This window comes from Centroberyx affinis, unplaced genomic scaffold, assembly GCF_046629955.1.
Source record: "Centroberyx affinis isolate AG114_WGS23_722 - 3 ecotype Tasmania unplaced genomic scaffold, CSIRO-AGI_Caff_v1 ptg001230l_1, whole genome shotgun sequence".
NCBI lineage: Eukaryota > Metazoa > Chordata > Actinopteri > Beryciformes > Berycidae > Centroberyx > Centroberyx affinis.
The window spans coordinates 38,619-58,081 of NW_027279743.1; the positions used below are offsets into that span (position 1 = coordinate 38,619).

Consider the following 19,463-nt stretch of genomic DNA (forward strand, 5'->3'; position numbering starts at 1 on the left):
TAGATTTCACCATAGCTTTAAAATCATTCAGGGTTACTAAGTTTTGAAGTTTAAGATCAGACTGTAGATTGTTCCATGCAGTAGGTGCAGAAAACCTAAAAGCTTTCTTTCCCAGTTCAGTTCGGACTTTGGGAACAGCAAATCACAAAATGTCCTGAGAGCGGAGATTAAAGTTAAAAAAAAAAATTAAAGTAAAGTCAACTCAGTTCTGGGCAATGGAGACATTTATCAAAATTAATTTACCAAATCATCTGAAACCAGCTTGAATATATTATTTCTGTAAATTGCATGAGATATCTTTGGAGGATTTGGACAGCTGTCTTACCTTTGATACCCCCCCCTCACCCCCGCTCACCCTCCCAGACTCCCCGAGTCCCTGGATAAGGAGGACAGAGTCCTTTACTTCCAGACGGCCGACATGTCAGAGTGTTTGGCCGGACCAGGATACAACGCAGAGCGGCTCTCCATCCCCTACGTTCCCCAGGTCACAGGTAGGACCAGCCAGGCCTCACACACACACACACACACACACTGCATCTGTCTTAACAAGCTGTTTCATCCAGTTTTCAGTTTTAATACAAGTGGAAAAAATTCAATCCAAATCCTGCCAATAATTTCAGCTTTTCCAAATGTAGTTTTCTTGAAACATCTGACAGGATTTTGAAATGAGGCAGATCATCAACCTGCAGTAAGATTTTGACAATAATTTCAAGAAAACAGTTGAAACAAGAGCAACTGCACTGGAAGTTGCAGTTGTTCTTATATTTCACCTCATTGGCAGATTTATTCACTTGTTTAAAAAAAAGGATTTTAGGAATCAGTATTAGACTAAATGACTTAACAGACATTTTTGCCTCTTTCCCCCATTTCAGAAGTACAATGCTCCACAGAACTATTGGGACTCTTCATAACGATGAGCCGAACAGGCTTTAAAAGATTAACAGCTTAAGGAATTGTACAGTGTACAGGAAATAAATTGAAAATGCCCATTGTGTGATCGGCTTTATTAAACTGACGGTTGTCACAATTGTTGCCGCCTTTCCTAGCAAAGCTAATTTAAAGCAGTACAACATGGACTTCTGTAGGATTTCATGAAGTCAGTCACCAGTAGTTGCCTCTCTAGAGACTCATAATCCGCTCCACTCACTTTGTTTCTTTCATTCTCAAAACCTAATTTTAGGAATTGTGCTTCAAACCTTTACACACCCGAGGCGAGGTCGATCTGCAGAATGTGATTTCATTCTGTTTCCAGGGATTTACTGTGGAAGAAGTAATTTTGTCCTTGTTCAAATTAAAATTATTAACTTACAGAGTTAGTGAAAAACCCTCAATGCAGGTAGTGAAATATCGCTTTAAGCCCTTCTGGGTGTTGTTTGGTCAAACTACACTGACATAAAATAACTGTTTCAAATATGACTAATATACATCATAAAGCAAACAGAAACAATTTTACCTGCGATTTTACCAAATCAAACACAACGGGTGAGAAAATTGTTGGTAAATTGACTTTTTGTTTTTTGTTTTTTTTTGTCTAACAAACAATATGCCTTTGTTTTCTTTTCTCTGCCATGCTTCTCATTTAAAATCAGTGCTTTACACAGTAGGCAAGATCCTCCACAGGTGCAAGCAGACGTCCAGAGGTAACTCAGAGGCTGAGTCCGGCCTGCTGTGGCGTTAGACACTCACCTGCCGTCTCTGATCTCTAGCCATGGAAGCTGGGTGTAACTAGGCTGGCCAGTCGTCACTGCAGACAGTTGACAAAGATATAATATTAAAAAGAAATGCATTTCAGCTGCAGTAGCCTTTGTCAGGGTCACAGGACGTCCTGTAACACTGACGAAGGCTTCTGCAGCCGAACCCGCGTTGGTTTTTAATATTTAAGCTCAATTTTTCCTCAAGAGTAGCTGAACTTTTTTCATTAGTTTCTATTTGATTCATGCATCTTGGAGGAGCTGCGAGTTTGCAACAGATTTTTTGCCCACTGGAGACAAACAACCAGTAAAGATGCAGTTTGGAAGATATAAAATATTGAAATACCACTAATTTGCTATCAGGGATTAATAACTGAAGCGCCTCGGTGAAATGCCAGTCTTCATGGAGCGCTGCCTTGCCGCAGTATGTCAGATCCTACAACTAAACAATGGATGGATTAATGATAGATTGTTAGATGGATAGATGTTGAATACCTGGATGGATAAAAATAACTAAAATAAATAATTCAGCTTGAATCTTTTAAATCTCCCAAATGTCTGGTATGCAAGTCAGCTACTAAAAGAAATGTAAATCTTCTGACACTGAGGATGTTCAGCCAGAGGATTAGCAGAAGGTAGCTAGCAACAATCAAGTCAACATCCCCAAAAAACCTTCCAAACAATATACAAACTGCATCTTTAGCAGTGGTGTTGGTCTTGACTGTGGTGCACTCTGTGAATGAACTAGGATATATCAGGACGTCCCATCTGACCTTTTTTAACCTGCTGTTTGGAAATAAATTACTGTTTATGAGACAAAGTGAAACAAAAGTCTAAGGCACTCTTCTCTGAATACTTACTGCACTCCAATGAGTTGGAGTGTTGTAATATTTTTTTTTTTAAAGTCCCTATAGATGAGCCAATAAAACAAGTTTTTCAGAGAAGAGCGCCTCAGACTTCTGTTTCATTTAGTTACACACTCCAAACCAAAGAGCACCTTCTTTTGTCTGTTTTTTTTTGACACTTTGCACCCTTTCTGTTTTTCTTCTTTGCTCAAAATTAGTTTTTATGTTTGACAGAAAGATTGACTTAAAACGGACAGAGCAACATGGCTGGAGATCACTGACCTGTAGATCAGTGGTTCTCAGTTATGTGCCGTCGAGGCCCGAAGGTCTGCAGGTTTTCACTCCAAGCAAACACTATTATTATGTTGTGTTCGGTTTGAATGGAAACCTGTGGACTTTTGGGCCTCAGTGGCACATGATTGAAACCCAGTGCTGTAGACGATCCTGCCTCCTCGACCTTAGAAAGACAAGAACAAGAATAAAACCTTTTTATGTCAAAAGATTCCCAGTCTGTTAAGAGTTCGCTGCTCCCCATCTCCTGTCTTGTATCACGGTTTACCTACAGAATGAAGGCAGTAAAGACTCCTGCTGGACCACTTGCTCAGTTGAGTGAATTGAAAAAGAATTGACCCCAACCTTGGTCCTCAGAGAGAGAGAGAGAGAGAGAGAGAGATAGAGAGAGAGAGAGAGAGAGTGAGTAATGTTAGCATTATTGATCACTAAGCTTTGACAATGTATACTGAACTGTACTTTGTGCCAATAAAGCTCATTGAATTGAATTGAATTGAGAGAGAAAGAGACAGAGAGAGATAGAGAGGGAGAGATAGCGAGAGAGAGAAAGAGAGAGTGGTAGAGAGAGAGAGAGAGAGGACAGGTAGATAAAGAGAAGCAGACGAGTTCGAGAAAGGTTTTTAAGCATAATAACATCTGATTCAATCTAAAAATGTACTAATCATAATAATAACACATTGGTCTTATCCTGTCATCATAATATCAGGAATACTTGGGATTGTGAAGGCAACAGCAGTGAGAGATCCCAGCCACTTCACAACATGAAGTGATGAATTAATACTGACACACTTATGAGAGAGAGAGAGAGAGAGAGAGAGAGAGACCATGGATAGGCATGAATATACAAGGTAAAAATTTCAAGAAGTGATAAAAAAAAAAAAAAAAATAGAACAAAGCAATGGATTGTGTATTTTGAACCGTGTCTTCAAAATGTTTGAAGTTGCAAATTCTAATCAGAACTGATGTAAGCATCAAGGCACCAGAGATCATTCAGTGTTTGAAGAGCTTGAAAGCGGCTTCAGCCTTCACAGAGAACCAGACCAGATCCCAACTGAGCCCTGCTGGGGGGGGTTTAGTGGACCAGCATCTGAAGCAGCTTGTTCCACCAAAAAAGATGGCAGGTTTACACCGGCTCCCTGCTTGGATAACAACTGCCGTTTAGTGGACTCCTTTATTTAAAACACCTCGGGGGGATTTTGATCACACAGGACTCGTTTTAAAGGCTGAACAACGCGACGTGTGCTGCCTCGCTTTGTTGAAGGCTACAAAGCAGAGCAGCCTGTTGTGTTTTTGTGTTCTTGTTGCTAGGCGACCACAGAATCAGCTGACGGTCAGCAGCTGTCAGTCACTTCGCCAGCTGTTGTTTATTTTGCGCTAGCTAGATTGCATGCTTTCGCTAATTTATACAAGTATTTTAAACAATAATAAATCACGATTAAACCAGGCTGCTGGTTTCTGTTTCTGAATTCACCGCTAGTTTAGAGCTGCAACGCTTAATCGATTAATCGATTAACCGATTAGTTGTCAACTGTTAAATTAATCGCCAACTATTTTGATAATCAATTAATCGGTTTGAGTCATTTTTTAAGAAAAATAAGTCAAAATTCTCTGATTCCAGCTTCTTAAATGTGAAAATTTTCTGGTTTCTTTTAAACTGAATATCTTTGGGTTGTGGACAAAACAAGACATTTGAGGACGTCATCTTGGGCTTTGGGAAACACTGATCCACATTTTCTGACATTTTATAGACCAAACATCTAATCGATTAATCGAGAAAATAATCAATAGATTAATCGACAATGAAAGTAATCGTTAGTTGCAGCCCTACACTAGTTTGTGAATTCGTAAAGTTTTGGGTGATCCTCCTTTTGTTTGTTGTTTACAAGACTCACCGCAGAAGCCCCGCCTCTCCGTTGATCTGATTGGACAGTAGAGAAAAAGCTAGACAGGGAATTGAACCTCTAACCCTGACAGTGTTGGTGCCTTGCTAGAAACATTGTGTTAGTGCTGACTAGACTTTCACCAAAACCATGGCAGGAAAACCATCCCACACCACTCCACTAAGGGAAACTTTCATGTTGATTTATTATAGCATTTTAGTATTTCTAGTCGTTTATTAGTATTTTCAGTGGCTAGATAGCTCTACATCCCTTAAACATATTGTTTGATAATTTTTGCATCTGTGGTGCTTGCATTTGGACATTTGACATGGTGAGTACATTACATGTGTACAGCGTGTAGCCTGCCCATGTGGACTGTGAATACTGCAGTAGTTTGTGTCTGTAGATGTGCTAAATACTGTAGATGTTTGTTTTTTTTTTTAAATGTGATGACATCTGCATTATTAATATCCGAGGGAAACTCTGTTGTCACACCACAGCAAAGAAACAAAGACACCTGGCGCCAAGAGACACAACTGACAACAGTTATGGAAACTAATAACCATCATTCAACATTTATCCTCCCAACCATCCCACCTACATTTTAATTAATATCCATCCTGTACTTTGATGGGGAAACCGTATGAATGTTGCCAAAAACACTAGAAAGGAAAACACATGAGGAAATTATTCAAAATTATGCAGTGGGTTATGAAAGGGTTTAATAACCCACAGAGGACTTATGGGACGTAATCCTTCAAAGTCAAGTAAAAACACAGAAATCATGGAAATTGGGGTTGTGAGGTTTCACTTCATAACAGTCTTTTACATTTATTCTTCAGCTTCACAGGGAGAGTGTATGAGAGCATGCAGTGTTATTTATAAGCGCAAAGTGTTTTAGTTAATCTTCATTTTATCTCCGTTTGGTGCCATCTTGGCCACATGCAGCATAGAGCTAAACAACAGAGTGGATTTGCCTCAATATATCAAAATGAAAGAGCGCTGCGATAAAGATAAGAAAACAAAGCCTGCAACAAAGACACTGATAAAGTCATTTAACAGCATAGCAGGTAAATGTATTCGAAATAAATGTATTCCCTGAATGCATCTGTGTGGCAGGGCTTCTGAAAAGGTTCAAAACCAAAGGAAATTCACACCTGAACTTGAAAATAGACTTTTAAAATGACATTGCAAGTCGTATCACAATGACAATATCTAAATAATATCAAAATGTTCACAATATGATACACTACCAGTCAACAGTTTGTTTTTCATTCTCTTAAAGCCATTTTGATATAAAGGCTTCTGCTTAAATGCTTCAAATGTGTTTCTTAGACAAATATAAATAGTGAAGTTGATCCTATGTATGAATTTCTTTCCAGAGCCTTTGCCTTTCCATCAAGGCAAATAATCTAAAATATAAGATAGTTTTGATTTGTTTAACACTTTTTTGGTCACTGCATAATTCCATTTGTGTTATTTCATAGTTTTGATGTCTTTACTAAATGTGAAAATAAAATAAAAAAAATAGAGAAAAATACATGGCTCCAAACTTTTAACTGGTAGTGTATATAGTATATAGTAGTATAATATGACCAAATTAATTCCTATCACTTGGTGCAGTCAGTCTCTGAATTCAAATCACTTCGTAACTCCTCCTGTCTGACATCTTTTCCATTCTACATCAGAAAGCTACCAGCTATTTTTAAATATATATATATATATATATATATATATATATATATATAGCTTTTACTCAGTCTTCCATCCAATGAAATTGCAAACTTCAAACCCCGGTAATCCTGAAGTTTTCCTCCGATGTTTCTGGTCGTCGACTCGCTCCGGTTCCCCGCGGACGCTGAGCCGCTTCCAGCAGGAGGGCGAGAGGATTTTTTTTTTTTTGGATGAGATCGTGTCCTTAACATCACACTGGGCACAATTACTTACTCCACGGGGATGCCAGTGTCAACACACACACACACACACACACACACACACACACACACACACACACACACACACACACAGATACACAGATGGAGTAGGGATTTAAGCGCACAGTACACTCTTAGAAAGGACGTGTCTTGTTTCTACAAAGCTGTGCGTCTATTTGGGACGACACACGTTTATGTTAGTTTCATATAGTACATTGAATTTTAGACGATGGATGAAAGATTAGAACATTTAGTTGTCACTGGCTTTTATTTTAATATAATATAATAATTTCTGACCTGATGTCAGACTGAAGTAAAACTGTTTCTGATGGCTTTTTCCATTCAAAGCACCAAAGCATTTTTATGAAACTACTCCATATCACCGTTACTGCCTTAAAAACAGACACAAAAATACTTCCCTACCTCTCTACCTGGCTGTTAACTTAACTAACTAGCTGTTAACTAACACAAGAATATTTGCATAGAGGGCTCTAATACAGGTATGTAACGTCCCTCTGGCAGCCATATTGGAGGTCCACAGCTCATGGTCAAAAGTAGCTGAGAACAGGTGATTGTGTTTGTAAACTTACGACTTTTCCTTCTCAACAGAATTCAACAACACGGTTCATCTCTCTGCTGTTTTTGACTGGAAACTGATCATTTCATGTCAGCTTATTAGCTAGCTAACCATTTGCGGCTAACTGTCTTGTAAACAGATCTGATTTGCTTACTAGCCAACGTATATTTAGTAGAAGCTAGCATTAGCAGTGGCTCGTCATCTTAACTTGATTGGTTGCTAATTAGCCTGCTGGCTACTTTGCTAGCTAACAAAGCCAAAATCAAAACAGTTTGTTTACATTAACATCAGTGTCTTTGCTGGCTAGTTACGGTGACCAGACGTCCCGGTTTGTCCGGGATTGTCCCGGTTTCAAGATGGGTGTCCCGAGTCCCGACAAATATCTGTAAAACACTAAAATGTCCTGGTTTTCAACATTCACTACTAAATTGTCCCGGTTTTCACCACAATTAAAATAATAATAATAGTATTATACTTGTTTTCAGTGCTTACATAGACGTTTATCATGTTCTGTCCCGCTCATTATTATCTAACCCTACCCAATGCACCACGCGTCTGAATTCAACACTGATTTGTCTGTATGTGTGTCAATCAATCAGTGTGTCATTGTCAACGCTGTTGCTAGCCTTGTGTCTCTGTCGCTAACGGTTAGCTGTCGTGCCGAAGAGAAAGTCGGTCTTTTCTAAAGACCTCCAGAAGGCTTTACTCTTTTCTTCGTGAAGTAGCCGGCAACGGAAATGCTGCGTTCTGCACACACTGCAAGAGAACATTTTTGGTCGCGCACGCTGGAAATGCTGACATAAAAGATCATATTAAGACGGCCAAACATAAGCGGTGGCTACAAGCTAGTAGTAGCACCGTTGCGACCTACTTCAGCGGGGCAAATGCCGGTGACAGTGATCTGAAACTGGCAGCTCAGGAGGGACCTTTGCCTCCCATCTGGTGAAACACAACCAGAGCTTTCGATCACTTAAGGTACACTTAAGGGTCCCGGTTTGGGGGTTTGAAAATGCGGTCACCCTAAGTTAGCTAGCTAACAGTTTGTTCAGGTTAACTGAGCTGACTCTTCTCAAGCTACAACTCTTCATGTTTTGGAGTAGAGACTAGGGCTAAAGACAAGACAGTTTACTGTGTCACAGTAACCTACATTTGGAAACAAATCCACCTTATCACACTATTCACTTTTACGTTACTGAATTGACGAACACAGAGCCAGTTCTCCAATGAAACCTCATGATGGGTCCAGACGTGGTTGTTGGAAATTTGTGACGCAACTGTAAACCGTCTGTTTGTACTTTCTTTTCCGTGGGTGCTGCCTTTGATCCTTGCACTCCTTAATATTTGTCACTTGTAATGTGATCTCGAAATTAAAGCTTATTCTGCTGTCTTACTCACTGTATAAGAGCATCAGCTAAATGCCAAAGCTATAATATAAATGCAAACACACAGCTCCCTCTCTGTGTCTTCACCTCTTGTCTATTCATATCTGTTTCCTCATTAGTGTCTCCTGGCTGGCTGCTTAGTCATAACTGTTCAATGTGCACAGGTCACTCTGACTCATGCAAATAACAATTATCTAGTGGTATTTTCTGGTTAACAGTTACATTTTACACCTCATCTGATGTTACTGTCTGTCCCTCATTAAATGGTCTTGACATGTTGCTGTCTCTGGAGCAGAGAAAGTACAGGCTGCTTCTGCTGCAGTTCAGATCTGTTTATTGGTATAAGGATGTAGGGACTACCAGGAGGATTCCCAGTGGGCCGCTCTATCTAACAACTGGTTTATTTCGTTTTAACACCAAAGTTTGCTGGCTGGGCGGTGTTTGGACCTTGTGACCTGGTGTTTGGGCCAATCACAGTGCTTAAAAATGGAAAACTCCACCCAGTCGGGAAGCCGGGCCGGTTTAAGCAAACGCACAATCAAATGACAGCAGACAGTTTGATCTGAGCCACGGAGCTGACAGGTTGTGTTGTGAAAATGTTAGACATTCTGTCTTGTTTTCAGCCCAATGTGAGTGATAAAACAGTGTGGTCAAATGAATTTAACTTGTAAACAGACAGACATGTCACTGTATGTATGTCTCCCATATACAGCCATCAGTCCTGTAACTTCTGAATACATGCACTGATCTGTTTAACAGAGCCAGATGGAGGCAGCGGTCTCAGACTAGAGGAGACAGGTCAGCAGAGTTCAGGTGATTAGCCAGTGAAGAAAGTTAATAAAGCTAAAATAAGTGTATTCCTGGTTTTGCTAATGATGTTGTTGATGCCAAAAAAGTGATACCCATCTCCTAACTGGTGCCCTTCACAATAACATTCAGTTCATAAGCAAGTCTCAACATGGTGCATTAAGTTAGATTAGTGATAAGGAACTATGTCATGTGGTTATCTGAAATTAAACAACACTCCTCCAGCCATCAAGTTATAATAATTATGTAAAACAATTCCATTCAAACATAATACAGAGTTAGGCTATGTTATAAGATCTTTAATTTTATAAATTTAAGATTAAAGTTAACAACTGTATAGTGATATGTACAGTACAGGATTCATCAATAAAGAGCGGCCGAAGATTCGTAAATCACCGGTAAGGATGGTTGGTGTCCGACTGATCCTGGCGGGCTGGTCTGGACAAAAGGTCCCGGGCCAGTTATTTCCAGATTTGTTGTAGTAGTGTGGATGACTGCAGAACAGAATGAAGAGGCGCTGCTTGCGTCAGCGGAGTTCAGACGGGTTCACCAAACGCTTTCATTTCACAGGATCAGATGGATCTCTCCCTTGTTAAATTAAACGAGGGTGAAAATCCGCACAGAATCCTGCCTCAGATGTTTGAAGAAAAGGGGGGGGAGGAGAAGACGCCTGGTTTGGGAATGAGCTTTTAAAAATATCCAAAACGCCGCAGGAGTCCAAGAAATCAAGGCACTTTTTTCAAATTCATTTCAACGTTCATTCATAAGCAAATCGTCTTCCTCCAAACTCTTAAGTAGGACAGGCTCTTTGACAACACAAATGAACCAAGTCGTAGTATTCACTACTATGGCTGCACAAAAGAATTATAATGCAGATGACTGTTAATCAAGATTATTAGATTCGGGGAGCAAAATGATGCTATTGCAGTTTGTATCTTATCTCAACACATTGACTCCTTTCAGATCCAGTGGGCCTTCTCAGTGATATGAAATATTTAACTATTGCTATTCCAATGTGGCGTTGTACTTATGGCCGGCTGTTGCAACAGCGCTGTTACGTTTTTTCTCATTCAAGATGTTTAATTGAGGAAACTCAAATCGCAGTATACAATTATACAGGATTAATAGTGCAGCCCACTGATCTTCTGATCCCTCTGTGATCCTTATTCATGAAGGGGAGATATGGATAGTGATAGAAGATGGATAGAGTGTTTCTGTCTGCGTGTTTGTATATGTGCAACATACATGAGTCTTAGGTCTTGTACATAGTTAACGCAAGGCATGCATACACTTACGCCAGCTAGCGACATACAGTCAAGTCAATGCTTACACAGTACAGTCAAGTCAAGGCTGTAAACCATTTATCCACAAGGGGGCAGCGAAGACTCTGATCTGGAGCCAGTCGCCCAGAGCCGGACTGTAGAGGAAAGTCGACTTTATAAATTCTCAGCTGCCGCTAAAAGTACAAGTTGAAAAGAAGATGCTCCGCTCATCCTGTAAATAGATTGTTAATGCATGATGTTTTTTTGCCTGTGCCAAACTTCGATGAAGAGAGGCATTTCGAATATTTTGGGGATTTCAAATTTTCTTTCACCGCATCGCCTCTGATTAGCTAGGAAAAGAACCACTGCAGTCTGTCTGGCCGCCACACTGAGCTAGTTAGGTGCTACAGGTAGCAGTTGGCTACTATGATGGTTGTTGGCATGTGTTTACACCAGAAATGACTACTACTTCCTTAGTAGATGTTCGTTTAGCCTTGTTGTCATGTAGCGCCCCTACCTGAAACAGATGGCACTGCACTATGTGTTAGAAAATTTGGACACATTTTGCGACCCAGGAAAGCAAGAAATACTCCTTGTGTTGCTTTTTGTGTTGTTTGCGTGCGTTGCTTGCTCAGACTGTGTGACGGGTCTTTAAGTTTATGGGTCCATGACACCACAGTGTGAAGCTGAGGCTGAACTGACTGAACTGTCTTTGTCCTGCAGATGAAGACCGGCTGACCAGGAGGAAGAGCTTTGTGGACACCATCTCCCTGCAGGTGGACATCCTGTCCAACAGCCTCCCGGACAAGGTCAGTCTGAAATCCATGAAACAGACAAGACGTCCTCGCAAATACTCTTTGACTCAGGTCGGACTCACACACACACACACACACACACACACACATTGTGATTTCGCTGTCCCCCTAGATACTCGTGGGCAGTGATGTAATGGTAAATAAAAAGATGGATAAACTATCACCTCCAGTCGGGGATCATCATACAACACCAAAACCACCAATATATGTATATTTATTTAAATCAATTAAATATCAAATTAATATCATATATATATTCATTTCTTTATTTCAAGTACAATTTTTAACAGACCCAAAGCAGGACTTGTTAACCAACACGCCTCCAAACATGAAATATTCAGAAAAAACATTCCAATAATAAGTTAAACAAAATAAATGAGAAAAAGGAAAAGGAGAAAAAAAACATATTGCCAGGTAAAAAAAATAAAAAACATTGGCATTTATATACATATAGATATACTCTACATGTATACACATAATTACACATAGATACATAAGAGACCACATGCAGACCAAAACCACCAATACAAACACAGATCAATTCTGTTTTCATAAAAACATTTTTTTTTACTTTTTTCCCCCCATTAAAAGTCCCTATGCTCATATAACTTAGTTTGGTACTAGCTGCAATGATGTATACTGTGAGTTTACGTCATATACAAATTTATGTCAGCCTAATAAACTCTATTCCAGGAGTGAAAAGCTCGGTGAACTGAGGTGAAGTGTGTTTACCCTCCACTCCAGGCACTTGTAGGGTTCAGCTAATATGCTAATGATGCTACAAGTGTCTCTTTATGCCTGTTAGCATTACCATCTGTTGACAGCAGACTTGCCAAATATGTACAAGTCTGCATGGCTGCCATCATGACAAGCTAAAGCAATACACAAATTAGATGATTAGATTTGGTTTGAGACTGACTTGGGACTTGAGCAAAGTTGACTTGAACTGAATTTAAACAGAATCACTCCCGATCTTGGAGTTTACAGTTTATAAATCTTCACTTACAGGATAATCCTTTACACATTAATATCCTGACTCTTCAGGCTGCTTCAGGTGACTGCAGCGCTGAACTCTGTCCATGTCAACCTGCTCTCAGATGATTGTCCCCCACCAAAGGGGGGACTAATGGATCGGTCTCCGTCCATTAGTTTGTTTGTTAGTTCGTTTGTTAGTCACACTGTAATGTTGACTTTGTGCCGCTAGGGGGCGGCATTGACAATGAATGGGGACTCCGTGGTAAAGCAGGTCATACAGTTAAAGTTATCATACAATGTGGGGGACAATGAATGGGGACTCAGTGGTAAAGCAGCACAGTTAAAGTTATCATACAATGTGGGGGACAATGAATGGGGACTCAGTGGTAAAGCAGGTCATACAGTTAAAGTTATCATACAATGTGGGGGACAATGAATGGGGACTCAGTGGTAAAGCAGGTCATACAGTTAAAGTTATCATACAATGTGGGGGACAATGAATGGGGACTCAGTGGTAAAGCAATACAGTTAAAGGTAACATAGTAGTCTACACACGGTACACACTTGGAGACATCAGACTGGGTTGATGTGTTGAAGTGAGAGTCAATGGAGAATTTTTGGGCAAACCTCTAACCACAAGACACTGTAGTTATTGTCCAGTTGTTGGACTGTTGTACTGTTATTGCATCATCACTGCACTGCCACTGTGCCTCAGTGTTGACTACTTATATCATATTACCACTTACCTACTGTGCAATACCAGATATCACTTATCATTTAGCATTTATATTATTCATAACACTCACGCTCCTGGTGTTGTATGTTATATTGTATATTGTATTATAAATTGTATTGTAGTGTACATTGTGTAGTTCTTATATTCTGTACTGTATTGAGTAAAAACAGGACAATTACAGTTACTACATTTCAAGATATAACTTGGAAGCCTAATTCTGAGGAGAGTAGGCAACAGAAATATATGGTCAATCTGTCCTTTCATTGTCCCATACGAAAATGCTTATACAATTTCACTCATATTTCAAGTTCACTCAGCAATCACTGACTGACCCAAGGGTGGAACTACATCACTGGTGGGGGACAACATGTTTACTGTTTGCTTGTTCCCTCTGTGCTGACAGCTCAACACCCGTTTTCTCAGTGAGCGAGGGTTAAAGCGTGTTATTTCACCACAGTGTGACATCACGCTGTCAGGAGCAGGCCTGATTGATCCTTCTGTGTTTCTACCTCTCTGCAGTCCCAGCTGGCGGAGGAGATCACGTTTGAGACCCTGAAGAAGGCTATAGGTAAGAAGACCACACAAAGTTTTTTTGGACCTGCTCAACTCTCTTCTTTTAGCCTTTCCTAACCTCCAGAACTGAAGATGTGCCGGGGCATACATGTTAGAGTTATATCATTTAACTTTAATAAAAAAAAAACGTACTAGCGACGTTAGCTTCGACCCGCATAACCTGCTAACGTTAGTAACAAACATTAGGTGACTAGTCAAGAGATCGCTTCCCTTCGTAGTCATGGAGTTAATTCTCAAAACATCGCGTGCAGCTCTTGACAAGCTTTGTTCTCTCTTTAATCGAAAACTGATCCACCAAAAGAACGATTTGTCTTTTGTTGACATTGTTGAGACTTTTGTTTTGTTGTTGTTATCACAATGAGGACAAAAACATTGGAGGCATGTCTTCCATGGATCAATCATTCTTATTCATAAACGCAGCGATTGCTGCTGAGTTTCTCTTACTATGACGACTTCCGTTGCATAGAATCTGAAAGTGCGAGTGACGTAAGGTTTACTTGTTGTCGTAGCAACGGTTTGAGCGTTCGAATAAAAGTCACAAGTACGTTGCATGACTCCGGATCTGATTTTGTAGCAATATATCCATTTGGGCCAGATCAGAATTGAAAAGATGTGACTCCATGCATTTTTTTGCTGTTCAGACTGATTAGAAAACATCAGATCTGAGTCACATGAAAGGGAAAATCAGTATTGGACACTTTGTGCTGCAGTGTGAACGTAGCCATAGTGATTAAATGTTGAATTATAGATGTTTACTGTATACCGTATTTCCTCTAATAGTGGCCGGTAGTCAATTAAAAGTCGGGTCTCCGATAATGTCCGGGGCCGCGGTCGACACGAACAAATAAAGGCCGGCCCCAAATACAGGCCGGGGGAAAAAACAAAGGAAAAAACAACGGTGGATACCGGTAAACTCCTGGTGCCTGTTATATAATGTAACTGTAGTTTGTAGTAACGTACAAGTGCCACAAGATGGCAGTATGTCACCAGACGGCTCGGCCGGCGGAAGTCTCCGGAGCGTGCCGTCGTCGATTACCGTAATTATCGGTAATGCGTCGCAGTAACAAAAAAACGGCTACCTAACGAACCCCAACAGAAGCAGATCAGAAAACAAGGAGGCTTCGTACTAAAATATGAGCAAATATACTTATCAAACAGAGGGAATTAGAAATAAAGGCCTGTCTCTAATATAAGCCTGCTTCCAATAAAGGCCTGGTACCCTCTGCAGCTGAGGGAAATAAAGGCCTGGGCCAATATTAGAGGAAATACGGTATGTAAGTGATACTTGTAGTCTAGTGTCTATGGAACGTCACACTGAATATGAGTTGTCCTTGTGTAAGTATGTTGTGTGTTTCGGTTTGTTTCTGTGTGTCTTTGCACTATTCCTGTATATTTCCTGTCCTTGGGGCCCAAAGTGATTCTGACTGAAGCTAAATGAGGTGTAGTGGAGGAAAGGTGTAATCGTCTCTGATTGGTTCCAGACACCACCGGCCTGGAGGAGCAGGAGAGGGAGAAGAGGCGTCAGGTGATGGAGAAGTTCCAGAAAGCTCCGTTTGAGGAGATTGCGGCTCACTGCGAGTCCAAGGTGAGCAGAGGATCCAGAACCTCAGACCTGTCGGGTCTTTAAACAGACAAAAGCAAAGCAGCCTCAGAACCTAACAAGTAAAGTTTAAAAAAAAAGTTTGCTCTTGTTCAACTTGAATATTTTGTTTTCACCAGGCGAACATGTTACACGACCGGCTGGCGCAAATCTTCGAACTTACAATTCGGTAAGTTACGCATTTTATAATACTATTTTAATAACTCGTAAGAAAAAGAAGAATGTAATCATGTGACTTATTACATTATTAGTCAATATTATTATTACATTTACCCTTTTGAAGTAATAATTGCTGGTTAATGAAATAATGCGATGTTATTTAATGGGCATTTTAATGATATTTTCACACGTTTTTACTATTTTACTATTATTTTTGCCTTTTATTGTTCCATGCATGTTGTTATTTTACTTTTTCTCTTTTAGTAGTTATTTTCTTTGGACTTTCTTTAATTTTGACTGTAAAGCACTTCGTAACTGTGTTTCAAAAACTGCTATATAAATAAAGCTTGTTATTTATTATTATATTATTATTATTTTACTTCAATTACTACTACTATTTACTATCTGGAAGTTATTACATTATCAGTTGCTACCAGCCTCCTTCTGGGACCAGTTCTTACATCTCACTGGCTGACATGTAAATTCCCCCCCAGGCCTCCTCCCAGCCCGTCTGGAGTGGTCTCCATCTCAGCGGGACACACCCAGCACCAGTCGGTCCCTGTCTATGAGATGAAGTTCCCCGACCTGTGTGTCTACTGAGCAGCACAGACGTACCTGCAGACACACACACACACTCCTCCAGAGGGATGAAATGCAAAAAGAAAATTGATATGCTGAGAAAAAATCTACAAAATCACATCTCCGATTTGTGCTGCAATCCTCTTTAAAACCTGTGTGTCAAACTGACCTCAGAACAGATGTGTCAGGGATGTGATCAGGCCTCAATTAGAAACAAAATGGGATTTCTGTGTCCTAATAACATGATTTCTTGAGGGGAAAAAACAGAAAAAATCACATCCCCAGTGTGCGTCCAAAATCACCCTGCAAAAACTGACAGACTTGTGATTTTGTCTTGTATCCAGACATCAAGCTTATATCAGATAATTTCACCAGTTTCAACAAATTAGACTTTTCTTCAGGAGAATGTAACTTGTTTCAGGACATTTTCTTGGTAAAAGTGAAATTGTCTTGGAGAAAGTTTCTTGTTTGCAGATTTTCTTCACTGTTTTATGATGATTTCTTGAAAGAAGAAGTCATATTGGCATGAATCAAGTGAAATTTACTGAAAGTGCAGAGAGATAATGTGACTAAAAATATCATGAAATAGGTTGATAATAAGCTGATAGGTCTGGAGACAAGAGAACATCACTGGACAGCTTGTCATTTTTTGTAGCGCAATGGGTCAATGTCCCATCTGAAAATTGTTCTGAGCATCTACTTGTTTCACTTTTCCAGGTGCTTGGAAAGCCTCAAAAGTGGAAAAATTACTTCTGAATCCAAAAACAATATTTTTAAACATCTGTTCATTGCCTTTTTTTTTTTCCCCTAACCACTATTTCTTTAAAGACTCTTCTGCTTAATAGGATTGTCTTTACTAAAGCAGACCTGTGGGTCTGTTACAGCAAACCTAACCAGCACTAATGAACTAATATTCCACATCGCCATTTTACTTTGTTTCCTAATCCACGACCCTGAGACTAATCATGATTTATGAGTCGCCAAGAACAAAAAACTAATCGAACCGCTTCCACTCCAACTGTTCACAGTATTTTTCGTTTTGAACCCAGTGTTGCTACCCAGCATGCCTCTGACCCAGCTGGCTGTAATGGCATAAATTTTACTCGAGGACTTACTTCAATCTGTATTCTAGCCAAAGCTGCACACCTTGTACATACGCTGTAGTAGAAATCTAAACTCTGAACTCAGAAACGGCTAAATCCACTTTCAGGCTGAAACCTTTGAAGCTGGTTTTAGCCGCACCGCTCCTCCGCCTCCGAGATCCAGCTTCCGCCTCTTAACCCGTGTATCTGTTCTAGCGGTAGGCTTCAGTACACCGACTAATTAGAGGAAATCTATTTTAGCTGCCAGCCAGAAAAAGTGCTATAACTTCGCTGGTGGTAGACGGCAGATTAGTTGTTTGGCTAATGTGATGCGTTTTTCCTGCAGCTGTTTGCTACCTTGTGTGTTCCTCAGCCGGTTCAGTCTAGATGCTGTTTAGAGGAAAACAACTATAGGAAATTATTTCTTTTCAGTGAGCAACAACCAGCCGAGTCCCACGCAGGGAGAGAAGTGAATAGCAATACTTTACTACAGATACTGGTCATTAACCGCTCAGCAACAAGACGAGTAAACATCAACAGAAGTGACTGGCTCATGGTTGGCGGTCATGTATTTGCCTCTAATGCTGCGTTCCAGAGATGCTGGAAAGTAGGATATTCAGACCTCCTGCTGGGAAAATCTGCAGTGGAACGGCATTTTGAGAAGGAATTCCAAGTCGGAAAATCACATGAGATTTCTTAACCCCGAGGTTTCTGAGCTGCAGTCAACATGGTGACAAACACGCTATGTTCAGGCTACACAGCACTTTAAGTTACATTTTCATCATCGCACGACCTCAAATCTATTAAAAAGCACCTGTGTGGGAAATGGTTGAACATATAAATTTGATAAAAAACAACAAATCTGCAAACTCTGACGAAGGCCACAAGCTGAAACGTTGTTTTTTTTTTACGAACGACTAACTGTTCTCAGTGCTGCAAATGTTGCCGGAATTTACTCATCCAGTGAACATAAACATTTTAAACGTAAAGTTGCAGTTGTTAGCGTTCTATGGCACCCAGCTGTGACTGACATAACATGGGGAAACATGGGGAAACATGATTTTACGTTACGGACAAAGACTTCCCACCGACCAGCTGGGAATTTCCACTTTCTGGTGTTGAATGGAACGCAGCATTTTCTTGCTCTCTTTGGTCTTGTTATAGAATTTCAAATACCAAAATAAGATGATTTCCTAAAACATAATGTGAAGAGGCCAACGGAGCCTGGAAATCAAACCTGAGTTGATGTAACGACCGGGCAAATGGGTCAGGGAGACATCGTTAGTGAACAAACTTTTGGTCAAAGTTCAGGAGGTTTTCCTCTCTCTGCCTGTTGGATCAGGTCCTTGGTCCGGGAAGAAAACCACCAACTGAAGAGTTCCATTCCAAACACAGATAACCACCATTTTATTTTTTTTTAAAGTCAAAAAGGTAGTTCATACGGAGCCTGGGAATGGCCATTGGGAGAAAAAAAAAGTTATATGGAGTCCACGATTTACTGTAACGTTCGCACGTTTTAGTTCATTCGTGCGCACGAGATACAATTCGTTCCCTCAATGTCATTAAACTGTGCAGTTTAGGAAAAAATGCAACTTAAAAGGAACCTTTTAGGTATTGCAGATAGGCCTAGTAAGGATTTGGTATGTTAATATTCATTGTCTGTTTACACTGAATAGGCAAATCCCCCAAATATTGCAACATATTTAGCCACTTAACCCTCAGGCCATGTAAACACAATCAGGTGCTGCAACACACCCAGGACAGGCCACATTTAAACATGATCACCAATATGTGCACTGACTCTTTATAAACTCGTGAAGAGCTCATGGATTATATATCCAGAGCACCATGTCACTATTTTGAGGGCACGTTTTGGCAATTTGTGCACGTAAAGAGGAAATCGAGGAAACGAATTGCATATCATGCGCACGTTACAGTAAATCGTGGCCACGACATAAATAATTTTTCTCCCGATGGCCACTCCAGGGCTCCGTAAGTTCATCCTGTCAGCTTGGTGAAAAGCCTTCACACTGTTACTGCTCACAACATGACCGGCAGCTGCTCAGATTTCTTACTGCGCTTTACTGAAGATGTAAAAACAACAACTTCTGCTCCAAAATGAGGTTTTCACTGACAAATTGATCGCTAGCGTGAAAGTAAAGCTCACTACAGACTAACATCGATGGAGTCATTAGCTGTCTTCACAACTTAAGTATTTGAAAAGTGATTGATAGCAAAGAAATTGTAAAAATCATGGTACTTTTAAAAAAAATAC

The 19,463-nt window shown here is 40.2% G+C and overlaps 1 protein-coding gene across 1 annotated transcript in view; it reads left to right on the plus strand.

Moving 5' to 3' along the window:
- efr3a (EFR3 homolog A (S. cerevisiae)) overlaps nt 1-16,504 on the plus strand; it is a 53,330-nt gene extending 36,826 nt beyond the window's left edge. Inside the window, exons 12-17 of the mRNA XM_071524756.1 lie at nt 364-491; nt 11,393-11,478; nt 13,715-13,763; nt 15,250-15,353; nt 15,488-15,537; nt 16,022-16,504. Coding sequence (XP_071380857.1) covers nt 364-491; nt 11,393-11,478; nt 13,715-13,763; nt 15,250-15,353; nt 15,488-15,537; nt 16,022-16,127 — 523 coding nt within the window. The 3' untranslated portion in view covers nt 16,128-16,504. The remainder of the gene's footprint in view (nt 1-363; nt 492-11,392; nt 11,479-13,714; nt 13,764-15,249; nt 15,354-15,487; nt 15,538-16,021) is intronic.
- Nucleotides 16,505-19,463: the final 2,959 nt, after the last annotated feature.